At 41.9% G+C, this 25,954-nt stretch overlaps 1 protein-coding gene across 4 annotated transcripts in view; it reads right to left on the bottom strand.

Annotated features, from left to right (window-relative positions):
• Window positions 1–25,954, bottom strand: part of insyn2ab (inhibitory synaptic factor 2Ab) — a 54,386-nt gene that overhangs the window by 9,279 nt on the left and 19,153 nt on the right. For all 4 annotated transcript variants that reach the window (XR_008909180.1, XR_008909179.1, XM_056768787.1 and 1 more), the window contains one exon: window positions 15,086–15,157. Coding sequence is in view for 2 of the 4 variants with exons in the window: in XM_056768787.1 (XP_056624765.1) it covers window positions 15,086–15,157 (72 nt within the window). In the remaining 2 variants the exon portion in view is untranslated. The remainder of the gene's footprint in view (window positions 1–15,085; window positions 15,158–25,954) is intronic.

Raw genomic sequence — 25,954 nt, 5'->3', positions numbered from 1 at the left:
TTAAATCTTCAAACAGGAATGTCACTGCCAAAAATCTGTGAGCACCAACAGTGTCGGGTCGCACAGAACCCAGACGCAGGCAGAAGTGAAAGGGTTAAACAATATTTATTAAGGCACAAAATAATAAACCCACGATGGGGCAAACAAGAAACTAAACAATACCGACAAACAGAAAAGGTCCCACGAGGGGGCAAAACAAAGTTCAGGATAATCTAAATAATAAGTCCAAACACAAGGGAAGCAGGAACAAGGTAGTGGCAACAGGTAATAACAAACACGAAGTATTAACACAGAGTAACTAGTAAGTACAATGAACCAAACAACAGCAAGGGAATCAGGGACATTAAATAAGAGGAAACTAATGAGGAGCGATGACAAAGGGATCTGGACGGGCAGGTGACAAGAGTTAACAATGAGTGCGACTAGCAGGAAGAGTCATAGAAAGGTGAGGGAGATGAAACACTAATGGGACGCTAGACAGAGAGACGAGGGGGCGGAGCTACACAGAAGACACGTGGCGAAATGTCAAAACAAACCGCCCCGTGTCTCCACAAAAGACGAAACACACAAGACATGACATTGTCACGGCTCTGTCCCCAAGGCCCGAATACTCAGGACTGGAAGGACAGGACCGTGACAAACAGGGCTGTTGTAAGACGTGACACTAAATAAATGAAGTTGGAAGGTACTAAAAGCAAAGTGTAGACATACCATAGGGAGTTATGTTGGACACTGTGCAAGATAAAATGATGGTTGCCACTGTTTCAAAACTAATGGGTATTTTTCTAGGTTCTGATGAATGAGTCATGCCTGTCTCCCGTCAGCTCACCCTGAGGACATAGGCTGTGGCTCGAAAGCCACGGGTCAGGCTGTCCGCGATGCCACTATCTGTCTTCCAGTATGTGTCCAAATACAGTAGAGGCGAGGACAAATCACACTTATGCTGGCATCCCTACTGACATGCGAATGTAAAAATATACAGAAGTGCATTGGTTGTAGGCTGCAGCATGCAGAGTTGCAGCAATATTGAGGCACAGCGGGCATGCTGATATTATTTTTTTCATTAGATTTGCATTGGCAGGATATGGAAGACACAATATTTGTATTTTATTTTAGAACCTTTATTAATTAAATGACAATATTGCGTACTACGGGGAATTTCGTGACGGAACACACCATGAACTTTCCTGTGTTTAGTTTAAAGTTCTAAGTAGGATCAGCTGTGTAGGAATTATTGAAAATGTGGTTGTACATGTTGTTCATCTTAACATTTCATAAATATGTATTATTATAAGTAACATTGTTGAAGGGCAGGTGATATGTTTTGTAAATTATCGTTTGTTGGTTTAGTTAACTGCAGAAACAAAAAGTTTGCATGGTCTTGGATGCTTTAAGCAGCCACCAGTTTGTTGTCACATGCCGAATAAAATGAAAAGAGAAAATGCACTCTTAAAAATAATGACACATATGATTTGGTTCCAATAAGACATTTATTTGAAATGAATTCAATTAATAAATAAGTCTCCTAGCAACCGAATTGTAGAGGATAAAATTATGTTATGCATATGTGTGTATCGGCTGCATCATTAAACAGATCAACAGTCTGTTTTACAGGTTTTATTTTTATAAACGGTTTCATCTTAACAACATAAACAAACATTACATGTGCACTTGTGTTACCTCAACTGAACTTCTGGTACACATTCCCAAACAATAGAGTGACTGTAGATTATTTCTGATAACAATCAAAAGAAACATGGAAGAGTCGTTACTTGGCTAAACTTGTCTCTACAATATTTAGAATTTAGACTCCGATACCAAGCTCAACCCCTAGATATCAGTGTACCATACGGTTGGTCTAAATGCGATCGAAAGTACAGGACCCATTCAACAAATAGTTTTTTTAAGTATCCGTGAACCGGAAGTTGCAATCCTTTCTACTTCCGTATTCTGACACATTTCCGAGTGAAAAGGAATTTCAAAGGAGAAAATTAGTGGGATTGGATGTTTAAAAACAGCTTTTGCATTGTTTTGAAATAAAGCTGGCAGCAGAATGACAGTTGAAGGGAAGAAGTTAACTTATGCTCCGACCAAGCCATCTAATTTACTTGTTTTGAGATGGAAAGTCATTTCAGGGCGGAAGTGCATTTTCAGATTTTAGCTGAAGATTATGAGGGTACATGAATTTAAAAAAAACCCACATTGATAAACTATACTTCATGAAAAAATAAGTATTGTCATTTTAATTTCACTGGGACTTTAATAAAATGAATTTACCACAAAACTCAATGAACTGATAATTAATAATAATATGAATTAATATTAACATAAATGAAATAAAATAAAAATTATTATTAGACAATAACCAGACACAATCCGCAAGAGAAACAGTCTATGTGAGGGTTCTGTGTCCAGTGATTACCAAAAGCATTCTGTAACCATTTGGTTTCCAGCCCTCATCCAAGCAAACCTATTAAGGTAATGTGCTCCGCTTTAAATTTTTCAGTGCCATATGGTGTATTGGGCATTTGATTGAGGTTTTTGAAGCCATATTCTCTGAGATATGACAGCTAAACTTAAACAAAGAAATTAAGATGAGCTGATCCAATCACGGAATAATTTGGAAACTTGGTACATAAACTCCAGCAAAGGTCCAGAAATACCCACATTGCTTATCATAATTATACACTATCTCTAAGCAAGAAATGAGGGTCATTGTTTTTAAGTGTCTATTTTCTCCATTTTCGTGATAAAACAAGAATGCAAGCACTGCTGGATGACAATGCGCTGTAATGTATTCATAGACTTACATTTTAATCTTCTGTCTGAATCCTTCTTTTTTAATGAGAATGTTCGTCTGATCCCTTCATAGAATTTAGAACCAAAATTCTGTTTATGAAAATGGATATTGCTTTTTTCACTCCATCCAGGGTGTATCCTGCCTTGATGCCCGATGACTCCTGAGATAGGCGCAGGCTCCCCGTGACCCGAGGTAGTTCGGATAAGCGATAGAAAATGGATGGATGGATGGATATTGCTTTTTTCAGTATATCACCATTGTATCATTTTAAAGATTTAAGGCCAGCTAGTAAAAAAAATATTTTATTAATGAATAGATTAAATAATTGTTATTTATATACTGTAAATAAACCAAGCCAAAGAAAACAACACTGTTTCAACCAGCCTCTTTTTACAGACACCAATTTTTGTGAGTCCCTCCCAATGGATTTAGCACTCAGAGATGCCTGAGAACTGCAACACTTTATTCATGCTGACGGTTGGAGCCCCTGATGAAAGAAGTTTAAGCAAATATGTGTTAAATAGTTTGAGCTCATGTGTCATTGTTTAGAAGAACAATGTTCCGCAGTGTGCTGCAGGCAGCCAGTTGGTTGTTTGCTGGGAGCCGGTCACTGTGTTTCTGTGGAATTTCTGTTTCTTTAAGAGAGATGTGATGGAGTTACAGTGTGAGCTATCACATACCATTCTGGGATGAAACCCTGTATAGCCTTTAGGAATTATAAAAAGTGAACTTTGACCATGCAAGCCAACGTCCCTCATTTACTAAACTTGAGTACATTCGGAGGGTTTACGATTAGATTATAGTATCTTACCACATATACTGTTATACACATGTATAGACAGACAACTTTGATTCATGAACCCCGACTGCAGCATCTCTACCCTCTTGACCACATCATCACTATGGTAACTATGACAACCGCATCATCCTGACCAATATACATCTCTCTCTATTCCTGCTCAGAATTCTTCTGAAGTGAATGTGACAGTCCGTCCTATAATTGTGTAAGAATCCTATTGAAGTTTATTATATAGTTTTATAGATGATAGCGTATGTTGGAAAAATGCACTGAACTGCAATTTCACACTGTTGCTCTTTCAAAACCACCGTTTCTATAAAGACCAGGGCCTGTATTCATGAAGAATCTTGGCGCCAATAGTTGCTCCTAGTGACAAATTTCTAAGAAAATTCTAAGAAATGTGGGCATTTCCCCTTCAAATTACAGAAAGATCCTAGTAAAGAAAAAAAGTAATTCATAAAGCATCTTAACCCTTAAAAGAGCTCTTAAGGTCCAACATTTTAGGAGTAGTGAGGAGGCCTTTTAAAAGAGTTCCCTTTAGCAGTAGAGAAAATGTATGAAACACGTGAGAAGAAATGTGTTGCAATGCATGACAATTTCCATATTACTTTTAAGGTTTATCAGATTTTTTATTTGTATATTTTTTTTGTGCTTTCAACTTTAGTTTATCTTGGTTTTCTTGTATAGCAGCTTTGATACAATGCAAATTGTAAAAGCACTATAAAATTACATTAAATCAAATTGAATGACAGTGTGTTAATAAGACACAACACATTAGACCATGCAGGGTTCATGTTTGTGACCGATCCTATTAGAGACACGCTAAAATCTCCAAGACAGCGCAGAAATGCCATAGCGCCATAAATCACTTCATTAACATATTAAGCAACTGAAGAAATACATCTGTCACAACCTTCTATAGGGTTCACACACACAATTACAGCACTTACCTATTGTGTTACTGTTCATTTTCTATCAAATACGTTGACATTAACAGAACGGAAAATAAATAAATCAAATATATATAGTGTGTGTATGTTTGTGTGTGTGTATGAGTAAGATAAAACAGGAAAAAAACATGTGTAATTTCACAATAATGACCCTATACTAAAATTCGCTTTTTTTTCTTCTTGGCCAACCAACCAATCACAGTCTTTAAAAGACTGTGTCTTACATAGCAACGGGGTCAGCCCCGCCTCCTCACTAAGATAAACGTTTTTGTCTTTTCCTTTCTCAGAGTTGATCTCAGATTGGTCCTGAATCATTTTTAAGCTAAGACTCCAAGTAGAAGTTTTTAAGATAAATTATAGGAAGCTTTAAGAATACGGGCCCTGAAACTGCAAATCATGTCCCTCAATTTCATGGTTTACTTAACAAAACAAAAACATCCCTAAGCACAACGGATAGATTTTAAAGATAAACACACCTACAACTGAACCAACTAAAACACACATTTATAATGTAATGAAATTTTCCTGAAATTGAAAGTTTTGTCACCATTTAGACACCATCGTGTCCTTCCAAACCTGAATGACTTTGCTTCATTGATCGGGCACACAGAGAGTTAGGAAATATGTTTATGCTGCTTTTTGAGAAAAAATGGAAATAAAGTGAGTAAACTTGATGCACTAAAATCAAGTTTTCTGAGGTCATAAGCTTTCGTTTAGGAAAGAAACTATAATTTAACAGAACTCATATTTATGTACTTATTTGCACTTCTGCATATGACATTAATGTGTTGCCACTTATTATTTAATGCAAGAACGGATGGTTTTTGGCATCTTTGAGTAAAGTATTTTAATACAGTATATCTCCATATTTCAAATCATTATTATTAGTCAACCTTTATATTTGTCAATAGGTTTTGCAAATATCTAGAAGATGTTTTGAAAAATGTTGGTAACTGAACAAGGGCGATACCCATTGACTGGTATGGACAAAAAAACCAATGCAAGTGAATACCCCCGCTGTTCGGTTACCAACATTCTTTAAAATATCTTCCTTTGTGTTATGCAGAAGATAGAAAGTCATACAGGTTTGAAAAGAAAAGAGTGTAAGCACATAATGACAGAATTATTATGTTTGGGTGAACTATCCCTTATTTTCAGAAAAACAGAATCATACAGATTTAGAATTATTTTTTGAACAATTTTCTTAATCGTAAAAATAAAACCCATACTCTACCAATTTCTACATGTTTGTGAATGTGAACACTTAAAATTGGCACTGTGTTTTACCTCTTTAAAGCAGCTTTGGTCCTGTGGGCTTGTGTTCAAGGAGTGCTGACACACTGTTACAGTTCACATATGTATGTGTGTCATTTGACTTCCACGCTGTGTAAATTGAATTGCATATTTTTTATTCCTTTTCTGACCCAGGTAAATGTATTCCAGGGCTGTCAGGTAGGCGGTGAAGTGCTGCATTTGTCTGATGATAGATGGCATACACTTCTAGTATGTACATGTAACTGCTTTTGATTTCAATGTGTAAATAAATTGATGCAAAAATGCTTTAGAAGCAAAATGTTTGCATTTTGCTTCCGTATGCGAGCTTATTGCTGGAAAGAAAATGGTAATGAATACAGTTGCATGTGTGCATTAGGTTGTTCAATATTTGATTCCAGGGCCCCTAACAGAAAATGGGGTCCATCGCTGTTTCAGATAATCAGAACGGACCAGATTGAATTCAGAGGGTCTGAAATCACAAGTGCTCCTATGTGTGTAGGTCTGCTGCATTTTTCGCTTCACGGTGATGAGGAATCAACAAGCTCATTTGTACTTTACCTGATTCAATGACGTATAACGACCAATAATCTAAAAAAAATTGTTATAGGGGTCATATGACACGGCTTAAACAAATATTATGTTTTGTTTTAGATCTAATGTAATGTGTATACACGATTTAATGTTAAAAAACGCTGTATTTTACACACGGTGCATGTTTGTATCTCCTCTTTACCCCACCTCTCTGAAACGAGCTGATTTTTTACAAAGCTCATCGCTCCGAGAAGCGAGTTGTGCTATGATTGGCCAGTTAACCAGTGCACAGTGATTGGTCGAATACTGCAAGTGTAAGAGAAATGTAACGCCTCTTATCATATTCGGAACATCATGCTCCCAAGCAATTGCACTGACAGACAGGTGATAAAATGTCATTGTGATTTCCTCATATCTATCCGAGCCCGAATCTGATACGGAAAATGAAGATGATCAAGCCCATATATCAACTTTGCCAGCTCGACTTGAGCAGGATGTAAACGATGGGTAAGGTTTTATAAAACAATATTATGTTAAATAGTTAAAAACTATAGCTAACTGTTTTACCTTTTATATACGACGTTATAAAGACTATAAACAAACAACCACATACATCATACAGAGCTTGTGAGAAACAAGCTTACATTACAGCAGGGAATGGTAAATAACCTGAACGCTTTTACCTTTCTTGATCAACCCACTTTTTAACCAAAGCTTTCACACAAAGCCTGTCTTAATCTCTCTCCCACGTTTGTGAAGCAATCTTCGGTGAAATGCGCTGCACAAACTTGAATATTCGGATTGTACTTTTCTGGAACTGTGTTGTAAATAAAATGTAACCGTTCGTTTTTAGTTGTATCATCTTTTGTCATTTCGCAACGAAACACAATTTCTTCGCGACATGGCTGCGGCGGTGACGATACAATGAGATTTACAAGTACGCCCACCTTACCTGCATCTACATTTGGGCAGTCTTACTCAAAGCTACCACAAGCTGATGTAGATTTGTGGGGGTGTGGTTACACAAGATGTTTCAGGCAGGTCTGGGTTCCCATTCGCTTTTAGAAAGAATGCATCTTTTGTTCCGACACTTTAATTTGAGCAATTTTACGCATCTAATACATGCATGGGCAACTTATAACACTCCAAAGAAACAGAAAAACACGTAATCGCACCGTATGACCCCTTTAACTAATATTTTATATAAAAAGTACATCTAATTTTTGTGGCTAAAGTAGCAATCTCTGATATGCTTAAGTGAACCATATTTTTTAAATCAGTTGTATGATATTTTCAGGAAAAATACATTTGTTCATTTTGTTAATTTAAGAAGAAAAATTATAGAAGAAAAATATGTGATGATTACTTACCAAAACTCAAAGAAATGCCAATACATTGTTTCTAAAGACGTTTAATACTAAAGATTTTTATAAAAAATGTGAAGTATTTTAAGGAAATGAAATTTGGTTGCTACAAATTAATCATTTTTATGGTTATGGGCAATTCATAGATGAAATACACTAAAATCACTTAATTTATATTTTCATCTACATTTATGTGTACACAACATTCTTAATGTTTGAATAAATGCAATAGATAGTATAATTTATTTGTATTTTAAAATTCAAATACGTTCCAGAACGACCCACATATAAACCGTCTTGGTTACGTATGTAACCTCAGTTCCCTGATGGAGGGAACGAGACGTTGTGTCGAGAACGACAGATGGGGTTCGCCCTTGAGAACCAATCAACTCTGACTACTATAGAAAAGGCCAATGAAATTTGGCGAATGCAATTTGCATGCCGGGCTCCGCCCCCGGAAATCCGGTATAAAAGGAGGCCGGCGTGCAGCATTCACTTACCTTTGTTCTGAAGAGCCTGAGACCTCTCAAACTGCAGCAGAATACGATACGTGTTCGTGGCATAAGGGACACAACGTCTCGTTCCCTCCATCAGGGAACTGAGGTTACATACGTAACCAAGACGTTCCCTTTCTGTCGGTCTCTCGACGTTGTGTCGAGAACGACAGATGGGGTTGCCTATGGAAAACGCCACAACGCTGTATCGCGTCACAATCTCTAGCGAAGCGACGGTAACAAGCCTGGGCGTGTCATCTCGAAGCTTTCGTGAGACTGTAACCTTCCAGTGTGGTGGTCGGGGGGTTCCAGAGCTTTCTTGGAGAAAGATGGGTACAGCCCTGACCGGTAACTTTCACGGACGGGGCCTTAGCTCTCTATAGGCGAGAGGCCGTCCAGATCAGTTTACACCGGGTAAGCGCGACTCTTAATCAGAGAAGCGCTACAGAGGCCACCTCCTACCCGTGGGGAGGAATATGGTGGATATAGGTATGGTCTCGTCCTTGGAGGAGAACGCATGGAACGTGCGGACTGAGTAGTTAACCGCGAGGTGGAGGCCCACCTGGGGAAGCTCATGGGTTACCAGGAGTGGGAACCATTCTCATGAGGATACATCAGACGGAACAGCCCACGGAGGGGGTGTTACAGACGTCCGGTAGCACTAGGTCCGGTTAGAGCTATCTGTGATAGCTCACATGGTATCCCGGCCTAAGGGGGAAGGCTGCTCTGCCCAGCCAGCCCCCAGGGGGTGCTTGTTTGGTGATGGATGGAATGCCTATTCTTAACCAGTGTCTGGGTAAGAAGGGAGGCTGGTGAGGTACCAGTTTCTTAGCGATGTGTTCGGGTAAGAAGAAAAGGTAAATAGCACACTGACCCAACCTGTTAGAGGGTGGAAAGGTGCTTTCGCAGGCATACGCCCCCCCGGATGCAAGTCCTACATGTCGCCACGCAGGACGTGGGCTGACACCGGGTTTACGCGAAGGTTGTTAACCCTTGCGAAGGTGTTTGGGCATAGCCCAACCCGCAGCTCTACAGATGTCTGCTAGAGAGGCGCTTCTGCCAGTGTCCAGGAGGTGGCTAAACTCCGTGTGGAGTGAGCCCTCACTGCCAATGGGCATGGGAGATTCTGAGATCGGAATGCCGTCGTAACGGCGTCCACGACCCAGTGCGCCAGCCTCTGTTTGGAGACAGCCTTCCCCTTCTGCTGTCCTCCAACAGACACGGAGCTGGTCAGAGCTTCAGAGCTCTGCGTGCGGTCCAGTACGTACTGGACACAACACTAATCGGGTTGGGTCTTCCTCCCCTATGGGGAGCGCCTGCAAGTTCAACACTTGGCCCCGGAGGGAGTAGTGGGAACTTCTTGGGCACGCATCCGGGCCTGGGTCTCAAGATAACGTGAGAGTTTCCAGGGCCGAGTTTAAGGCAATCCAGGGACACGGAGGATGCTCGGTGGTCCCCTACCCTCTTGAAGGAAGTGAGCGCCGTCAGGAGGGCCGTCTTACTCTATGAGGAAGATCGGAACCTCCGAGGGGCTCTTTGGGGGGCCCTGAGGCTCCCCAGGACCACTTAGGGTCCCAAGAGGGTATGGAGCGGAGATGAAGCGGATTCCGCCCTCTCGCTGCTTAGGAACCTGGAGACCAGGTCGTGTTGCCCTAGAAACTTTCCACCGACTGAGTCGTGATGAGTGGCAATAGCGACTACATACACTTTCAGTGTGGAAGGGAGATGTTAGTCTCCCGTCTCGTGAGGAGGGGAACACAATCCTGATCAAGCACCTCAGTGGGTCTTTCTCGTTGAGAAAGACACCAGGACGAGAAGAGGCACCGTCTAGAGGCGTGTAACCGCCTAGTAGATGGGGCCCTAGCCTGGGTGATGGTCTCAGCCGTATAGGGGGAGTAGCCATCTTAGGATCTTCTCGTCCCGTCTAGAGACCAGACATGGGTGTTCCAGAGGTCTGATCTGGGATGCCAGAACGTGTCCTTCCCCTGAGAGAGCAGGTCCTCTGTCAGGGGAATGGTTCAGGGGGAGTCGCTGTCCAGAGCATCGGCTCTGAGGCCAAGTGCGGTTAGACCGGTGTGGTGTAACCAATAACACTTGGTGCTCCTGCTCCCTGACCTTGCACAGAGTCTGTACAAGAAGGCTCCTGGGGGGGGGAAGGTGTGCTTCCGCCCATCCCGCGGCCAGCTGTGCGCAAGGATATCCGTGCCGAGGGCAGGGACTATCAAGCGGGCAAATGGTGGTGTTACGGGAGGTGAACAGGTTTTACCTGGGCCTACCCGAACAGCCTCCAAATGAGCTGGACTGCACGGGGGTGGAGTCGCCACTCTCCACGAGGCATAAACTGGCGAGAAAGCACGTCGGCTGTCTAGTTCAGTTTGCCCGGGGTGTGTGGCCTGCAGGGAACGAGTCACCTGTTGACTCCACCGGAGGAGGCGTCGAGCAAGTTGTGTTTAGCTGCTGTGTGCGAACGCCACCCTGACGATCTGTATTCGCTACAGCTATAGTGCTGTCCTCGGAACAGCACGTGCATGTCTCGCACGAGAGGCCGTAGCCTGCTCAGTGCAAGTAGCATAGCCCACAACTCTTGGCAATTGATATGCCAGCGCAGGCGGGGGTTCGTCCAAGACCCCACCTGCGTGCCCGTTGCACACTACACCGCACCCCTGCAGGGAGACTTCAGTCGTCACCACGACCTGCCTCATAACCTGCTCAAAGGGACCTGAGTCCGTCGAAAAAGTCATAAAGACTAGGGGTTATGGTGCGTCGGCAGCAGGGCGGCATCACCATGCGCCTGCTGCCGGTGTGCCACGCTCTCCTCGGAACTCGACTCTGAAACCAGTGTTGGAGCGGTGTCATGTGCATCAACTCGAGGGGTATTAACCCGCGAGGACGCCATGTGTCCCAGGAGCCTCTGAATTGTTTCAGGGGGACCGCTGTCTGCCTTAAATGTTCATTTCAGACAGTTCAACACTGGTTGGGCACAACTGCGGACAGGTGTGCCGACATGGTGACAGAGCTGAGTTCCATACCGAGAAAGAGGATGCTCTGCACTGGGGAGAGCTTGCCCCTCTCTTGGTTGACCTGGAGTCCCAATCGACCTAGGTGCCGGAGCACCAGGTCCCTTTGTGTACATAACAGATCTCGCGAGTGTGCCAAGATAGGCCAGTCGCTGAGATAGTTTAGTACCCGCTCGCCTTCCTCCTCTCAGGGAGAAAGGGCGGTCAGGGACAGACCGAAAGGGAGGACTCTGTACTGATATGCCCGCCTCTCGCACGCGAACCGTGGGAACGGCCGGTGTCGAGGAGGATCGAGACATGAAAGTAAGCGTCCTTCAGGTCGATTGCCACGAACCAATCCTGACACCTCATAGATGTCAGGACGCGCCTCTGTGTGAGCACCCTGAATGGCAGCTTGTGAAGGTGCTCTGTTCAGGGTACGCAGCCTTTGGGGGCAACCCGCCGTCTTTCTTGGGAACGATGAAGTGCGGGTGGTGACCCACTGAACATCTTGGTTTTGAGGGACGAACTCGATGCCTGTTTTGCCAGAAGGGTGGTGACCTCTACCCGAAGTACGGAGGCGTCCCTGCCTCTGACAGAGGGAGAGATGATGCCCCGAAACTTGGGTGAGTCTCTGGCGAACTGGATCGAGTAACCAAGACGGACCGCCCTCATTAGCCAGCGAGACAGTGTGGGCAGCTCTCGAGCTCCCAGGGACTGTGACAGGGTGACCAAGGGGACGGTCTGCTTCATCATTCCCACGGGGGGTGGTTCGTCGGCTGGCGGAGCTAACCATGTCGCGGGGAGTCCCCGGAGGGAAGGTTTTTGCTCCGCCTGCTTACCTGCCTGGCGGGACAACGGCACGCACTGTCGGTTTGAGAGTGGTGACGGCTGTCGTATGTGTACGACCTCACGCCTCGCCAGGGTGTGAGGTCGGTTCGCCGAGCACAGTCCAGTGGAGTGTGCGATCGGCTGCAAGTAAACCCGGGGAGAACAGAAAACTCAGTGAGTAAGTGGGCGCCAAGCCCTAACAAGGGCCCGGCTTTGGTGACGAGGCAGGAGTCGTCCCGTACCGACCGATCAGAGCCGTGGCTGTGAAGGTTCGGGCCCGATGTTGTTCTCCCTGGGGTCTTCCCGTCAGTGTCCCTTCTCGCGAGGAGGTTGCTGACGGGGTGGAGGTTTCCCCCTCGACCTCTGCTTCCGGGGTGCCGCCTGTGGGGGCACAGGAACCGGAGCCGATGTCGAAAGGGTCCTGGGTTGCAGGGAAGCAGACGTCACGTGAGATCTCGGAGGCCTGTAGGCGGCCGAGTCGCGGCGTGAAAAAAATGTGGTTAATTGCCACTGTCTGCTTCGCCGTCAAAAAACTGCTGAGCGCAGTCCTCGACGGTGTTACCAACAACCCACCCTGCGAGATGAGTGCATCAAGAAAGCGGACTTCCTTGCTGTCACTCTTCTGCACAAGGTATAGCCGGGGGTGTCTCTCCTGGACCACTACCGTGGACATCGTCCGACCCAGGGCCCGTGCCGCCGCCTTAGTCGCCCGTAGAGCGCTGTCAGCGGTGGCACGGAGATCCTGCATTATACCCGGGTCGGCCTTACCCTCGTGGAGCCCTCTCAACGCCCTGGCCTGGCGGACCTGCAGGATGGCCAAGGCATAGAGAGAGGAGGCAGCCTGGCCCGCAACATCGCAAGCTTTCGACACCAGTGATGCCGAAGTCTTACGTGCTTTGGACGGTAGGAGTGGTCGATCCCCCCCCAGGTGGTAGCCGTCCGCGGCACAGGTGCACCGCAGGCGGACGTTCCACCCGGGGGATCTCGACGCAGTCCTTGGCTGCCTCACCATCGAGGGAAGTAAGGGAGCCGGAGCTGGTTTCACTGGAACGGTCCGTGAGTGGAGCGTTCCAAGTTTTACACAGCTCCTCATGCACCTCCGGGAAAAACATGGCACCCGGGGTGGGCGCGGTTTGCACCGCGCACCGACCTCGGGAACCACGCATCCCCGGGTTAGCACGGATGACATCACTTCTGCTTCCTCCTGAACTCGACCGCTGGGGGTGGAGTTTGGATTCGGCAGAGTCGGATGCCAGTCTCCCTCCGATGCTGCGAGCGACATCTCATCTACGTCACACATCGTTTCCGAGTGTGTGCGTGAGGATCCGGACGGTATGCCACCGCCGGTTGGGGAACGTTCAGAAGAGCGAATCGGGGTGCGATCGGCCCGTGAGCACTTGGCTGGCGGGTTTACGTTCGCAGAGTTCCCCGTATCACTAACGCTGCTAACGTGGGTGGTCATCGGGGCCGTAGCCACAGATGTCACAGCCCGGGTAGCAGACGAAATGGTGGCTGGTTCCCGTAGGAAGACAGCCACCCGTGACCGCAACTTCTGAATGACAATCTGCCCGCAGTGCAGGCAGATGTGTCAACGAACGCTGCTTCAGTGTGCTGGACGCCCAGACACCTAATGCAGCGATCGTGTCCCTCCCCCTCCTCGATGAGGGTGCCGCACCCAAGAGAACAGCGGGACATGCCGCGCTGGAGAATGCTCAGTCAGTCCTGAAAAGGACTTTTAGAAAAAATCTCTAACACCTCCGGAACCGCCGAGACGCCCAGGGGAAGGTCGCTGCAGGAAGGGACGATCCGCTGTAACACGTCGTAGCACCAGCGTGTAGTTGTAGAGGATTGAATCCTGAGTTGTACTCATGAGCGATGGCTCTGAAGAACAAAAGGTAAGTGAATGCTGCACGCCGGCCTCCTTTTATACCGGATTTCCGGGGGCGGAGCCCGGCATGCAAATTGCATTCGCCAAATTTCATTGGCCTTTTCTATAGTAGTCAGAGTTGATTGGTTCTCAAGGGCGAACCCCATCTGTCGTTCTCGACACAACGTCGAGAGACCGACAGAAAGGGAACTACAGTACTTAGAAAGTGCCCCAAGTTTCTGCAGAATTTGAACGCCCCGTAAAAAAAAGTGATTTTAACACTAACCCTGCCAAATATCTACTTATTCCAAATAATTACTTTGTAAAAGTGATAAAAAATGATACCCTCGTAGAGAAAAAAATGCCCCATAAATTAATTTTGTAAACAAATATTGCCATCTTCTCACAACTGTCAATATTAGCTACAGTAAGCCATCAGCCAGTCAATGCTTCCCCGCAAACTAGTAGTAGCACATCTTTTAATGCAATTTATTTCTAAACAGCACTCTCAAGGGATTCTCATTTTCAGATACACTTTTAATTCTCGGTCTATTCTACTTGCGCTTTGTGTGTGCACGCCTACCTGAGAAAGCCAAAAACGTGAACAGCGTGGCTCTCCATTTGCACTGTTGTAAACGAAAGCACTTAAGATACTTTCAAAGCGATGCCTTCAAAGTAAACAAGCTCTTTAAGGGCAAAATCGTTTGGAAATGGTTGCTTTCAGACCAAAATAATTAACTGCAAAACCAGTCATTTGCTTATTTTCTGAGAATCATAACCTTCATTCCTATACAAGCTGGCGATTAAATGGAGCACATGTTTAATAAAATTCAAGTATGCCATCTTTAAGTGGATTTTTTCATGCGTTCAGGTGAAAGCATACATCCATTTGGCATCATAGGAACTCAGTCAGTAGTAATATTTTTCATTTCTGCCTTTGAAAATTCTCATTGGTAGGCTAACAGCAAGGGATTGGTTCTTCAAAGCTTTACGCAACGGACACAGATTTGAAAATATGATTGGATGATGCAGCTGCGCAGCAATATTTAAATATTTTCGATGTATTTGCATTGTGCGTGACAAGTCAACAAAACAGCATTCCAAAAAATGTGTGAATTGATGCCCAGCTCACAGATTAAGATACTAAGAGACTTTAGATACAGTCCAGACAGACTCACCTGTATATGATGCAGGCACTGTTACGACATGTGTCACAGTTGGCTGTATCTTGCCCAGTTCGATATGACAGTCTGTGGAGAAAAAGTGTGAGATAAATATAGTGTCCAGAAACAACAGAGGACTCATACTTTACTATGAAAATAGGCAAACATGTATACAGTAGCTTTATTTTCAGATGCTTCACAAAAGCAAATGCATTCTACTTTGTTATCTAAATAACTTAAAGGGATATTTCACTAGCCTACTGAATCCAAATTTTCCCATGTTTAACTCACGCTCAAGGCATCCTAAACGAATATGGAAGAACTATTCTGTTGTTGTTATAATCCCAGGTATCATTTTACTTCCATGCGGTAGAATGGGAGTGGATGTTAGTTGACTTTTTGCAAGTCCAAAAATTTCATCCATCGATCAAAGAAAGCCTCGACACGGCTCTGTGGTCTTCACAAAGGTCTTCTGATGTGAATCGATGCGTTTGTTTAAGAGAAATATCCATATTGACAGCGCTCTTAACATTAATGTCTACCTTCCGTTATCCCTCGGGCTACGCGCCCACTGATGTAAAATGATACATAGGTTTATAACAACGACTGCATTGTTCTTCCAGAGAAAAATCATATTCGTATAATCATATATAATTTTTGAATTTTGCCTGAAATATTCCTGTCCTATTGAATTTTCTTTATTAATATCGATCACTAGAATAGATGTTTTCATCAAACGCACGCGCCTGGCCTGAAGTCAACTTCCGGTCTTTGTTTGGTTATAATATAACTATTTATTTATAATTCATTTATATTAATATTTATTAATATTATATAGTATATTAAATGTATCAAAGTAAATTAAAACTAAACAATGAAACACTGAAAATTCTGTCATCATTTAGTCACCTTTGACTTGTTCCAAATCTGTATAAATGGCTTTGTTCTGATAAACACGGAGAAAGATATTTGGAAGAATGCTCATAACCAGACAGATTTTGCCACGATTGTCTCGAATAGTAGGAACAATTACTTTATCATCTTTTTTGTTCTATTAACACAAAAGAAGACATGTTGAAGAATGTAGGACAGAAAACAGTTCTGGGGCTCTTTTGTCTACCATTGGATTCTTTCCTACTATGGTAGTCAATGGGGGGCAATATCTGTCATTATTCCAAATATCTTTCTCCGTGTTCATCAAAACACAGAAATGTATATAAATTTTGAACAATTTGAAAGTGAGTAAATGATGATAGAATTTAAATTTTTGGGTGAAGTTTCCTTTTAAAGATTCTTTGCGGATGTCTATCTGAAATTAAGTGTGGGCCACGTAGCATTTGTTTATATTGTTGCCGCTGAAACATTCTATAGACAAGACAAAACCTGCTGCTGCGAGAAATTAGAAATTTACGCACCTGCGATCACACCTATGACATCAGTTTAATTCTATATAAATAAGCCAGTTTGCTACAGAATTGATTTGTTATGTAACCAGCCTACAGGATAATGAAGTATTTTACTTAGTAAAGGAAATGTTGTGATCATTATTATTAATAAATACAATTATTTTTTATTATATTGCAACCTACGCTTTGGTCAAAATCACCCCGTAACCATGTTAAAGTCACTATAATGCATGATGTCTCGCAGCTTATTGCTTTATTCTGTCCCGCGCCCATGATTCCAGCATGTTATTTCATGATGAAAGGCACCGGCATTGAATTCCCTGTTTCTATCCACTTTTCAATTGTGGCCCTCGGGTTGCAGTGGCATTAATGTATGTACAAGGGAATGATGGATCATGCACTAGTCTGGCATACTTGAAGTGCTTTTGATATATTTGTGTGCTGATGTGACATGGTGACACATGCCTCACAATTCTCCAAAGACAATATGAGGGCCGTACCCAGTAGCCACGCAGTTATGCATTTTCATTAAAGCTTAATGAAGGCCTAATTGGATCACTTTATCCCTCTGAGCTCTCAAGTGTCAGGATGGCCATTGATATTCTGTGTTCAGTTCGATCTGATGTTGCTGAAGAGTTTACAGGGACAGAGGCAACCGAGAGGACTGAAAAAGAAGCAGCGTTTTGCTGCAGCCATGAAGTCAGGCTGAACCCCATCTTTACATCTAAGCTTTTACTTTACACATTTATAGAAATAAATAAATGATACTTTTACCCCAGCTCAGTGCATCACATGTTAGGGCAGGATAGAGCGATAAAAAAATCTGGGTCATCTGAAATAAATGTGAACGGGATCAGATTGAACCCTTCATCAAAAGCCTATGAGAAATACAATTCTCCTAAAGGTCATGGAGGGCAAGCACAACCAAACAATGGCAGGAGAACAGGGGACTACCGGTGGTCAAGGTGATGCCAAGAATAGCCGCATGATGGGATCTGGATGTTCATCAGATGTGCATCGTTGTTGTGTGTTTAGGAATCAGGTTGATCCTGCAGAACCCTGTTTAAATTTCATTATTTGTTCCCCCTTATTTCAATTTTAATTGTTCTGGATGTTTTCTAGAAAACTTTTGTATATACTATACTATAGCATTACTATGATATAGTACAGTATACTAATAGTAACTAATTCAGATTATGCTACAAGTGTACTACTGTGTTTTTATGTGTGGGTCATAATTTGTTCAAATGAACATTACTTTTATCCTGGCGGGCCTTTGCAAAGACCTTTGCAGTGTGGATTTGACAGTAGCTTTTCTCAAAGCAAACAGTGAAATGCCTGTGAAGTAAACGCTCAAAGCAGCTTGGGGATGTTCATGTGTTACATCCTTATATAGTAAGATGCAGACACTGAAAACCCCATGAGCATCTCGCATGAGAATCACAATTATTTAGAAAAACAAAATGTTTGCATGCTTTTGTGGAATTCAGTAAGATCCCATGTAGGCTATATAATAGTGACACAGAACAGGTGACTTCATAGTGTCACTGTTTGATTTTGTGGGGCCCCTGTACTGTAATTCACCTTTCACCCTACTAGCGACGGTCCTGCATGCAGGTGATCACCGCTGTTCAATATAATTTATAAAGTAATGTAAACATAAATTATATAATTTGATATATTTTAAACCAATTGAAATCAATTTTACTTATATAACACTTGTTGTAAAGCAGCGTTATGCAGCTTTCACATAGGATGCTGAATATGCTTCACTATGAAACCCATCCATTTCAATGGCTTGTGCCGCACAAGGGCGGTTTTTTTTGCTACATCGACCAAAGCGAACACACTGCGGTGCGAACCATTGTCGAGCTTGCATGGTCAAAGTTCTGGCAGGTCACATGAGTCTAGCTTGCATTCGCAGATCACACCAGGTGCTTTAACCAATAGTCGTACAACACATACTAGATTGTGTCCTAGAACTGTACTGTAAAATACAAGTTTGCGCTTGAATGGGGACATCGGGAGAAACGCTGTGTCATGAAGACATATCTCAATTCAAGTCGGCATGTGAGGTGTGTATTAAGGCAGAAAGCTTGTTGTAGGTAGCCAATATGCTTGTGAAATGAACACGGTCTGGAACATGCCGTATTTTTCCCTCCTCTATTACTTTGAAATAAAGCTCTGTAGCTATAGAAAATATACACTGTAGAAAACCCCCTGATTTGAAAACTGTGCCTACTTTGCTCAGTTTGCGAAGCACATTCCAGGTCCTGTCCTAAAGGTGCATTACAATTATGGCAGTGGTAGTTCTGCTTTATGTAGTTCGCGCAAAAAAAATAATCTTTCATCATTTACTTTCTTCTTCAGAACACAAAAGAATATATTTGACAGAATGTTGGTAACCAAACAACGTTGGCTTTTATTGACTTTCAATGTATGGACACAAAACCGGTCATATACGAATTTTGAACCAAATGGGGGTGAGTTGATGACAGAATGTTTATTTTGTATGAACTATCCAATTAAAAGCTTTGGATGGACAGTTGTTTCGTATGCCTTAGTGTAAAAGTGTGTGTGCACGTCACTGAATAACACATGAGCGCTGCACTTTGTCCCTGCGAGCTGGATCTTAGTTATTGCAAACCTCAGCTCTGTTGAAAGGCACGATCTGCCCTCTCACAGGAGGTGTGCCCTGAGAGTGCATTGAGGTGACACATGGCTACGTTCCTTGAATAATCAGTGAAAAAACCTGACACTGACAGCAGAGGCATGTCTCACATTACGCACCCTGTAATAATGTGCTAATGCGTCTTTATTGCGTGAATACGTGACAGTTCGGTATGTCATTGAAATTCAGGGTATGCTATTAGGACATATTCCTGTTTCCACATACCAAAGAAGATAAGACGTGACAAGTACTGTGATATACTTCAGAGATGCCAAGGATTGATAGATGTATGTAAAAAAAAAATACTGAGATGCAAATTGATTATAGATATTTACAGTGGTCATTAATGATATGAAGACTACTGGAAAACAAGGCTGGTCCATAAAAAAATCACACTTCTTTTGCAAGAATCCATACAATCCAAACAGCCCAGGGCAAGTTGCACGACAAAATTTCAGAAGTTTGTTTCCATCCTTAACAAGCATCACTAAAAAGGCTTGTTGATTGTTACTTAACTGTTGTCAAGGCAAGGAAATGTGCGAGTAAGGTTTAGGAATCCAAATAGCCCACAGCAAAAATCCCATTGTCTCCCAGACACCGGCAATCTGTTACCAGTCTGGATAGGCTGAGGAAGACACTGAAATACTAATGAGCCAGTCGTGATCATGATTAAAAAGCAGTTCAGGTGGTTGGATCTCCATTTGGATACATCACCGATTGTCCTTGGAAAGCAGTGCATGAAGAAAAGCCGGCCATTCTAGTGCAATGGTGAAATGAGCCTCAGCGAGAGGAGGAACAAAACGTGTGAAAGTGCTCGTGGAGAAAGTGATGTATTGATGTTAATTGGAGAGATCTGCAAAGCCGAAAATAAAATCTTTATAATCCTTCGCAGATAATCATTTTACAAGGGGCTCCCTTAAAAACAACAACAACAAAAAACTGATGCGAAAATGTTAAGAAAACCAGAGCAACGCTGGTCCAGAAGACCATCCTGCTTCAGTTTTTAACACTACACAACAATGTTTGAACAAAATACACCCAACAGAACATTTAATAATGGAATGAAATTAAAATAAATGAAAATAAAAACGGAAGTGCTTCTGGATCAGTGTTTACATGTGACAAAGGGGTCTATAGTTTGGTAGAATGACCCCCCTAGTGTAGCAAACAAGGAGTAGTTAATTGAACAGCACAAGAGAAGAGAAAACACTCCCTGCTTTTAAGAGGATACTTCACCCCAAAAAAAATATTCTTTCATCATTTACTCAACTTCGAATCATTATAAATTTCATTGTTCTCATGAACACAGAGAAAGATATTTAGAAAAATGCTTATAACAGACAGATTTTGCCCCCCATTGACTACCATAGTAGGAATAAATACAATGGTAGTCAAAAGTGCTCCAGAACTGTTTGCTGTCATACATTCTTCGAAATGTCAATTCAACAGAACAAAAAAAAAATATTTTTTCTCCTACTACGAGAGTCAATGGGGGGGGGGGGGGAGCTGTCTGGTTAGAAGCATTCTTCCAAATATCTTTCTCTGTGTTCATCAGAACAAAGACATTTATACAGATTTGAAACAACCTGAAGGTAAGTAAATGATGACAGAATTTTCATTTTTGGTTGAAGTATCCCTTTAAGAATAACATTTCACAGATATTGCTACAAACTGTTGTTTCTGCTGTAACAGCTTGAACTGTACAAACATCAAGTATGCTCTGAAGGAGCATTGCCTACATTATATAAACAACAACAACATCAGACAGTACTGTATACACAATGTACTGTTTAAAAACGATCAAAGAGTCTTGCAGATATGCTAAATCCTGTCTGAATAAAAAGTAGCTTCACAGGGAGAGTGCGGAGCTCATAATGCAATCTCTGAGAGCACACAAATTGATCAAATATATCTTGAATGCACTGTAAGTGGTTTTAGATAAAAAGTGCCAAATGCGTAAATGAAGAAAAGTTAATGGCTCTGCCTCACGATTCCCTGCAGCTCAACTGGTAGAGCACAGTGCTTTTAATGCAAAGATTATAAGTTTGATCCCTAGACAACACAAACTGTTAATAAAATGTTCACCCAAAAATAAAAATGTCTTCATTTATTTTAAGTTGTTCCAAATGTGTAAACTTTTTTTTGTTCTGATGAACACAACAGTTCTTGGCCACCATTGACTTCCATAGCATGAAAAATTACTTAGTAATTTCTTTGTTCTGTTGAACCCAAAAGAAGATATTTTGAAGAATGTAGGAAACCAAAAAAACCTCTGGGGCACATTTTACTAACTATTGTAATTGGAGGAACTGTCCCTTTAAGTTGCTTTGGATAAAGGCGTCTAGCAAATGCATAAACACTTATTGCACAGATGATAGTATCCTAGGATTTTTTCCATTGTAAACTGCTACTTGCAACTTTAAATTGCCCAACACACCACAACAAAGTTTACCAAAGACATCCATGCCAGGCTCGTGAGTGCTTGGCATTTTAAGCTCTGCCCACCCCAGCTGTCAGCACCACGCAGACGCTTTGTTTGCTTTAAAAGCTGTGCTCTCAGACAGGGAGGAACATCAAACCTCTGGCCGTGACTGGTTTAACCCAGAGAGACCAGCCAAGCTTTCATGTGCACACACTGAGCCACTCATCGTTTCTGAGCTCTGCTGCTCTGATGACACCTAGCATGTGGGAGTGCACGCACAGGCGTCCTGCCTCTAATATTAGCCCACATACTCATTGTGGAAGATGGGAGGTTCATACAAACAAAACAGACACACTTTCTCCTCTAGAAGATGAAAGGCCAGGTTGATGAGGCGCTGCTAATTGAGGCTGGTTTTGTGTTTGGAAAATACGGTCTGCTTTCCACAGTCCTGGCTCGGGATTAAAAAGAGCTCTGCCACTCCTTAGACCGTTGGTTAGGCTTTGGAGCCATTATCTTCTCAATGCAAGGACTGAAGGACAGTGCTGAGAGACTGATGAAAGTTTTTATACCAAAGCTCTGAAGTGACCAATTACACATTTCAAGGAATTTTTAGAGAGATATACACTCAGTCCATCTGCTGCTAGTGAGATCTCTACTAAACAAAATGGGCAATGTACATTTGATTTAGGTGTTAAGTAGGGCTGGGCAGGGGCGCCGCCAGGAACTTTGGGCCCCATGACAAAAAATCAAATTGGGCCCCTTCTGCGCAGTTGTTGTCTCCACATCTCTAGGACCTAACTGTCCCATCAATAGCTTTACATAACTCTAATTAAAGGCTTGCAACTGTATTGCTTCTTGTAGTTCAATACTAGTACTAGCACAATATTTACTGCTGATGATTTGTACATGCATGCAAGTCTAGTATGTAGTTCCCTATTTGAAGCAAGATTAAAAGCAACCATAAAAAAAGTGCTGAAGGCTATCTTTTACGGTCTCAATGTATTCTTATTGTAAAACTTGACAAAATGTAAAAATTCTCTTAACAGGATTATTATTAGTCAATGGGGTTTATTTACTTTTAATGGCAAAAACAAATATATCATTAATTGTATTATTATATAAATATATATTATGAATGATGATGGTTTGATAATGTTATATTAGTTTTTACCTATTTTGGGGGCCCTGTCAGTCATGGGCCCTTGGAATTGTCCTAACTTTCCCCCCCTATACGGCGCCTGTGTGGGTTGAGCCATATATATCGCGATTCACACTAATTATACATGTCTAAATCGATTCTCATATTTATGCACAGCTCTTCCATGAACTACAGCTTTAATGTGTGTGACAGTTATTGGCCAAAATGTTGTCTAGGCATAACGGCCACTTCCGCTTCCTGTTAGTATGTCCCAGTTTGTGCCAGTATTTTACCATGTACTCAAAAGTACCTACTAATCCAACAAAAAACAGTACCTACTACTAGGGCTAGTTTAGGCAAATTGGAATGCAGGGCAGGTGTGTGTAAATCGTTCTTCTTCTGTGTACAATATTCAGAGTTTCTGCACGAGAGGATGTTGCGGCATTTAACCGTAATTCATTGAGGAAACTGACGATACGAATTGCATGATATATCGCCTTGCCATACTGTTGAGTGGCAAAAAATGTAGTGAACCTTGATATTTTTAAATATATTTAGTTTAGACTTTAAAAATAAAGGCATTGTTAAACATTGCTGCCTTAAAGGAATCAAATCGTTCAGCCAAAAATTAAATTTCTGTCATCATTTACTCACACTCAAATTGTTTCAAACCTGTATGAATTTCGTTGTTCTGCTGAACGTAAAGAAAGATATTTGGAAAAATGTTTGTAACCAAACACTTCTGGGAAACTATTGACTACTATCTGCTGAAGAAAATCGTAAGAAATTCTGGTGTCCCAGAGTGTTTAGTTTCCCACATTCTTCATAATATCTTCTTTTGTGTTCATCACAAAAGAAATGTATACAGGTTTAGAACAACTTAAGGCTAAGTATGACAGAACTTTAATTTTGGGTGAACTATCCCATTAAAGCCCCAGTGAAATTAATATGAAAATTTCTTTCTTTTATACAAAATAAGTTTTTCTTAAGGACGTCAATAAACTGACATGCTCCTACGTGCTGACAAGTTCGCTTTTAGAATATATGATCCTTAAAACTGACAGTCCGGTGTGCTCAAAAAAATAGAAATTCCGTGACATCAAGCTACACTCAGGTTTCCGTCAAAGTTCTCATCCAATCAAATCCGCTTTAGAATCGGATGAGTCCCCTTAACATTGCCTCCTTCACTGTGAAAGCTGCGGAAGTGTCAGCCATTGTTGCACATTTATTATGTCCTACATGGTGAATAATGCCCTAGATGGGGGAATGTTCTAGACAGTGTAAACATTAAAGTCTTAATTTCACGTTAGTGTCACGTGAGCAGGTGCCAAGAGTGTTCTCTGTTTCTGAGACGTGATAGCACAGAGCTGATCATATCAGACGATTATACGCTCAAATCAGCCGAGAAAACCAAACATATTTTGATCCATTTCAAATTTACACTGTAAGTTAAGGCTATATGGAAGAGATCAGACATTACAGCCTTGATTAGTAAAGGAGAATAAAAACGCCAGTGTCACTCACCAAAATAACAAACTTCAAATTACATATCACTTCCTATTCTTTTCAATACAATTTTGCCAGGCTGACTGTGCAGTGAACGGAATGCTATTGGTTATTTTAAGAAGGGGCGGGGCCACTCGACATGTTTCGCACTCTCTGCATTTTTATAATGCCACATGTTCCAAGGTGTTTCACTGGGACTTTAAGTTACTAAGTACAATCAAATTAACTTTACAAGTCATTTTTACTTAAATTTTATTTTTAAATGTTCTTCAATGTATTTCAACTCATCAAAATAATTTTACAATTTCACCTAATGTTTACTTATGAGTTACATCAACTCATCCACTTGCCAAATTTAAAATAGTAACCTGAACTACCGTGTAAAGCCAATTTGATTGTACTTAAAAACAAAAAAATGTACATTGTGCAAACACAATATGGGTCCAATAAAAACATCTATAAATATGTGGCTATAAATTAATTATATAATTGAACAGTCAGTATGACTTACATGCATCAAATAACCAAGCGGAACTGTTCTGTACAACACACAGAGTATACAATTTAGTGAAGTGTGGAGCTATTGACGTACTGTATAGATTTGAAGTGTGGAGTCTGGCAATAAAAAGATACTGTCAACCGGACAACAAACAGAGCGCAGCAAACCTCCGTGCTGGTATAGTAAACATCAGCACTCTTGTCCAATCCGATTAGGGGACTGGATCTAAGTATAATACAATCAATAAAATAAATATCAAGTGGACTTGGTTCCAACAAACCAGTGTCAGTGCTAAGTAGACTTTCATAAAATGGACAAAAAGTACAGAATTTAGCCGAGGCCTGTATTTTGGCCTAAATATGTCTTAAAATGTGAAGAATAATCTTGTTATTAGGAGCAGAGCGTGGGCAAAATAATTGTTATTGAACAAACTCCCTGTTCATGAGTTTTTAGATTTTCTTTAATTCAGTATATCTATACAACAGAAATCTATACAGAGCTGGAAATTGGGAGAACGCGGGGGAGTCCGGGCAGTGAATTTACAGGAGCGGATGTAGTTCCACAGAAGTTTGCAATATAGTATCTCCATCTTTTATGCATGAAAAAGCATCTAAATGCTATGTAATTACATACGTAAATAAAGTTGGATTTTCTGTATCTATGGTTTAAAATAAAAAATGATGTCCCTGTTTCAGCACTGTATCTCAGTCACCATTTCTAAAATCTGAAGGCTTTCAGAGTACAGCTGATGAATAAAACACAGAACAACACAATTATTGGAATGAAATCCAAATCTATAATCAATTGACCCTTTGCAATACCCTGCCCCCTTCTTTTCTGTTGCTATGTCCGACAAGCTTTCAGTATCAGTTGTGTGCTTCCAGTGTAAATATGTGCACTCCCTGGGGAAATAGAGAAGAATTTCTGGAAAAATTACATATTCAGGATTTTAGATAGCTCTAACACTTATAATACCTATATTTGCATCCACACAAGCAGACGATAACGTTTAGTTAATTCTAAACTTGCACGATTCAGTAGGCTACCACTGTCACCGAAATGGATATACAGCTAACCTAAATGTGGTGTATCGAGTGTTTATATTTACTCCAAAATTTGTAGTAATGACAATTTTAGAGACACCACCAAAAAAACACCACTTCCCGAACGCTTCCGTCTGTAATCAGTCTCTACCACGGCAGGTTTTTCGGATTGTTTTTTTTGTCGGACAAAATAACGGTC

Source organism: Triplophysa dalaica, chromosome 15 (assembly GCF_015846415.1).
Source record: "Triplophysa dalaica isolate WHDGS20190420 chromosome 15, ASM1584641v1, whole genome shotgun sequence".
In the NCBI taxonomy this organism is placed as follows: domain Eukaryota; kingdom Metazoa; phylum Chordata; class Actinopteri; order Cypriniformes; family Nemacheilidae; genus Triplophysa; species Triplophysa dalaica.
The sequence above is the reverse complement of the archived record's forward strand: the minus strand, read 5'-3'. Positions and strand labels throughout refer to the sequence as shown.